General features: G+C 36.3%; 2 protein-coding genes across 2 annotated transcripts in view; one reads left to right on the top strand and one right to left on the bottom strand.

The window, feature by feature from the left end:
- nip7 (NIP7 nucleolar pre-rRNA processing protein) overlaps positions 1-682 on the bottom strand; it is a 1,620-nt gene extending 938 nt beyond the window's left edge. Inside the window, exons 1-2 of the mRNA XM_016292681.1 lie at positions 650-682; positions 462-602 (exon numbers count right to left, since the gene is read on the bottom strand). Of these exons, the coding sequence (XP_016148167.1) occupies positions 462-602; positions 650-682 (174 nt within the window). The remainder of the gene's footprint in view (positions 1-461; positions 603-649) is intronic.
- Positions 683-2,028: 1,346 nt separating this feature from the next.
- The window catches only part of cog8 (component of oligomeric golgi complex 8), a 7,365-nt gene continuing 4,294 nt past the window's right edge, over positions 2,029-5,099 (top strand). The window contains exons 1-2 of the mRNA XM_016292020.1: positions 2,029-2,381; positions 3,770-3,977. Of these exons, the coding sequence (XP_016147506.1) occupies positions 2,053-2,381; positions 3,770-3,977 (537 nt within the window). The 5' untranslated portion in view covers positions 2,029-2,052. The remainder of the gene's footprint in view (positions 2,382-3,769; positions 3,978-5,099) is intronic.

Here is a 5,099-nt window from a genome sequence, read left to right as displayed (position 1 = left end):
CAGTGAATGGGTGCCGTCAGAATGAGAGTCCAAACAGCTGATAAAAACATCACAAGTAATCCACACCACTCCAGTCCATCAGTTAACATCTTGTGAAGTGAAAACCTGTGTATCTGTAATATATTTTTTTAATGTTTTTATTACAAACATGCAGCTTTTCTCTTCACAAGACGTTAACTGATGGACTGGAGTGGTGTGGAATACTTGTGATGTTTTTATCAGCTGTTTGGACTCTCATTCTGACGGCACCCATTCACTGCAGAGCATCCATTGGTGAGCAAGTGATGGAATGCTATGCTACATTTCTCCAAATTTGTTCTGATGAACAAACAAACTCTTCTACATCTTGGATGCCCTGAAAGGGAATGCATTTTCAGCAAATTTTCATTTTTTAGTGAACTATTTATTTAACATGACAACTGTTGTTCCACCTTGAGAATTTTTAAACAAAAATGTCTCACCAGCGGTACATCTGCCATTGAATACACCACCACTCCTTGGTACTGCGCTGTGTTTTCTGTGATTCTCCCCAGGCCGGACTTCATGATGTGGTTTCCGTACAGGAATGACTGCTCTGATCCCGGCTTCACCCACACCTTAAACTACAGCGGCATACACGAGGCACGTTACATTATGAAATAGGATATACTATATTCACATAGCCAGTCAAAAGTTTGGACATACTTGATTGTGTCCAAGGTGACTTGATTGAATTTGTCATGATCTTAAAAAACATTGATCTAAAGGCTTCTTGCTAAAATGATTAAAAACTGTATTGTTTAAAATGTGTATAGGTAGTATTTATAAGCTTTTAGTTTTGGATCTGTTTTTAGTTGTTTTAATACTACAATTGATTGCTTCTGTTGTCCTCATTTGTAAGTCGCTTTGCATAAAAGTGCCTAATAAATGACTAAATAAAAATAGTGTACCCCTAATTGTTGATTACATATTGATTAATAAATTAATTTGTAGCAGGTACATTCAATTAAAACATAAATCTTTTTTTTCAGTCCAACATATCAATTGTTTGGCTATTACAAGTGAATAGGAAACTTCCACAGGAAATGTTTATGGAGACCATATTTACTGTCACAATGTTAAATAACAAAGATAGCAGACAACCTTACCTCATATAATATACCCGATCATTATGAAGTCTGAAGCAGTAAGTCCCATCAGGCCGATCAATAAGAAGTTTGATATTCTCCCCAATGCTAGAAACACAAAAATTGGGCGTACTTAATGCAAGTGGTATTAAATAGCGCTGTCAAACGATTAATCGTGATTAAAACGGTTTTGTTTACATAATATGTGTACATGTACTGTGTGTATTAATTATGTATATATACATACAGTATATATTTTGAAAATATTTACATGTATATACATTTATAATTATATATAAACGTAACATTTTTCTTAAATATATACATGCATGTGTTTGTATTTATATATACATAATTACTGTACACAGTATACACACATTATGTAAATAAAAACTTTTATTTTGGATGCGATTAATCGCGATTAATCGTTTGACTATTAATGCGATTAATCGCGATTAATCGTTAGTCATCATTTAAAATAATCTTGGGCTATATTATGCAACACGCATACACAATACTTAAAATACTTATATAAATACGAGCTGTAAATAATATTACAAAACCATGCAAATCATATCAATGTAAGTATTGCCAAATATAATACAAATCACAGTAAAAATAAATAAACTATGCATTTTAAGAATGCATAATAGTTTAGCTTATGTTTTTTACACGACATGATGACACAATACTAATTCCTGCTCTAATTAAGTCTTGCCGAAACATGTCACTTACTATTTAGAGAGTTTCTCAAACATCGTTTTTATCTCTTCGTCTGTTAACGGACGCATGATGAAAATAATAAGTATATTCTTGCTAAAGAAACTCAAACAAACACCGCAGCTCGCGCAGTGCACAGGCCACGTGGGTTCAGTCCGTCGCACACTAGTGACGTCTTGCCGTTTAAATAAAGCTTGGCGTAGGGTTTTGATCAACACTTTCCATCATGGCTGCCGTAGACGTGGAAGATGAGAGTATCCTGGCCTCGATCTTCAAAGACAGCTTTCCTGAGAACTGGAGCGAGAACCCGGACTTCGCGGCGTATTTGTCGCAGCTGAGCTCGTGCGGTGTGGATGAGTTGAACCGGGAGCCGGAGCGTCTGGCGGAGCAGCGGGCGCAGATCCTGCAGCAGACCCGAGAACTGGCCTTCACCAACTACAAGACGTTCATCAGGACCGCGGACTGCACGCAGCACATCTACACTGACTTCAGCACGGTGGAGAACTGCCTCTCTAAACTACTGCACAAACTCCCCAGCTTCACTGAGAGATGCGGGTCTGTGCTTCACTCTGTCTGTGTAGAAAATAACGGAGGAAGTAACGCTAGAGTGACAGACAGGGTTGCCAGGTTTTCACAACAAATCCGCGTTTTTCGTGGTAACTCCCCCGGTAAAAAATTGCGTTCCTGGGGGTAAAATACACGTTTGTTTTGGCGTGGTTCCTCTGGAAAAATTCGCATTCCAGGAGATAAACATCACGTTATTGGTGTCGCTTCAACCCGCGGCAACAGTGTTAATGCCGCCCAATTCCGCGGGAAAACCGCGGACTTGGCAACACTGCAGACATTACTAATTAGTTTGACAGGTTGTTTATTGATTTGTTTGTTTTTCTCTTACTGAATTCGTTGTAATTTATTTTTTGATTGCGTGAATGGACAACATTAGTAGCTGTTATAACTTAAAAGTTATAATTTTTGATTTATTAATATGTATTAAACTTGTATAACGTGTTAACTGATCATTAATGAATGAATTGCACATTGCAGATGGATAGTTTTGATTCTGATATAGACAGATTTGGTAACCGTGTGATAACTTCAAATGTTTTCATATTTTTTAAATGTATTATTTCTTCAAGAAACATACGTTTAAACCCAGTGCTTAAAAGATCATAATGTACTTTAAAATAGTCTGAAAATATATCCATATTTGATCTGTTTTCGTATGAATGTACACTGCTGTTCAATTTTTGGGGGTTGGTAAGATTTTAAAAATAGTTTTGAAAAAAGACTCAAGTGTCCAGCAAGACTGTATTTATTTGATCAAAATTACAGTAAAATTATGTAATATTATTACCATTTAAAGTAACTATTTTCTGTTGTAATATATTTTAAAATATAATTTATTCCTGTGATGCAAAGCTGAATTTCCAGCATCATTCCTCCAGTCTTCAGTGTCACATGATCCTTCAGAAATCAGTATAATATGCTGATTTGCTGCTTATCATTTCTTATTATCAAAGATAAAAACAGTTGTGCTGCTTCATATTTTTGTGAAAACTAATACTTTTTTTTCAGGATTATTTTATTTAAAGTTTAAATGAACAGCATTTATTTGAAATAGAAGTCTTTTGTAATGATAATAATGTCTTTGTAACATTTTATCAATTTAATGCATCCTTGCTGGAAAAAAGTATACTTTTTATATGTATATGTTTTTTTCAAAAACAACAAAAACGGTAGTGTACATAAATGCTACGCATTATATACTGTTAATTAATGGCTTATTAATGAAAGTTATCATCATTTAAATTTTTGTAATAGTCCAATGAGAAAAAATGCATTGCAACATAATCCAAGCAAACGTATTACAGTGCAGTACTCATTATAAAACATGTTCAGAAATGCTGTAAGTAACTGGTTGCTGTTTTGTCATTTCTTTGCAGAGGTTTTATTAAGGAGGCAGAGGAGATCAGCGTCAGCAGGCGTATGAACAGCCTGACACTGAATCGACACACTGAGATCTTGGAGATTCTGGAGATCCCTCAGCTGATGGACACGTCTGTGCGTAACGGATACTATGAGGAGGCGCTGGAGCTGGCTGCTTATGTGAAGAGACTGGAGAAAAAACATTCATCACTTCCTGTCATTCAGGTACATGTGTTCTGCACCTGCAATCACAGTTTTTCACTATTACCATATTTTCCGGAAAATAAGTCGCACTGCATTGTTGAAAGAAAAAATGCATAGATAAGCCGTACTGGTGTGTAACTCGGATTTGAATATTACAATCAGAAATAATGTAAAATACGGGTAATAATTCAAGTTGCTCCAAACCTGTGTGAGTTTCTTTCTTCTGTTGAGCACAAAAGAAGATATTCTGAAGAATGTTGGTAACCAAACAGTAGCTGGTGGCCATTGACTTCCACAGTATGGGAAAAAAATACTATGGAAGTCAATGGCTAAGTGTCAGTGGCTTCAAAATATTTTGTGTTCAGCAGAAGAAAGAAATACAAACCGGTTGTGAACAAGGGTGAGTAAATGATCACAAAAGTTAAAAAAATTTCAGTTTTGGGTGAACTATCACTTAAACCTCTGTTCAGGACAGGAATGAAAAATATAAGTATTTATAGTTAAGTTCATTATAAACATTTATCATAAACGCCCAGCCTAAAAATGTACTACATTGCACTATACTCGCATATATGGAGGACCAAACCTGCAAATAATATTAAAGGGGTCATAGGATGCCCATTTTCCACAAGTTGATATGATTCTTTGGGGTCTTAATGAAAAGCCTGTTACATAGTTTGGTTAAAATTTCTCAATGTAAATGTAAAAACACCCTGTTTTTTTACCCTGTCAAAAACAGCTCTTTTCAGATCAAGCCGTTTTTGTAGCATTTCCCTTTAAATGTTAATGAGCTCTGCTGACCCCGCCCCTCTCTTCCGAGCAGCTTTCAGAGAGACTGTTTACTTTAGCCGCATTCATCGCGAAACTTGCTAATTAGCACATTAGCATGGAAAGGCGATTTGCAAAGATTCATTACAAAACATTATACTCACTTCTTCTGTAGATGAGGCTGGATCATGAATGATTTGCGCGAACATAGATGCATTTATGTAGATCGGGGGCGCATTCCCTTCAGAAACAAACGTAATCCACTGCGTCTTCAGTGGCTCAGATGTCAGACCACCTCAATCGCTTAGGAGTCATTCTTGTCTGCATCTGCTCCGGCGGTGAAACAATGGCGGACTGATGACAGCTCACTCAGGG

This window comes from Sinocyclocheilus grahami, unplaced genomic scaffold (assembly GCF_001515645.1).
Source record: "Sinocyclocheilus grahami isolate Dianchi unplaced genomic scaffold, SAMN03320097.WGS_v1.1 scaffold14.1, whole genome shotgun sequence".
Taxonomy (NCBI): Eukaryota; Metazoa; Chordata; class Actinopteri; order Cypriniformes; family Cyprinidae; genus Sinocyclocheilus; species Sinocyclocheilus grahami.
Note: the sequence above shows the minus strand (reverse complement) of the source record. Positions and strands in the feature narration are given on the sequence as shown.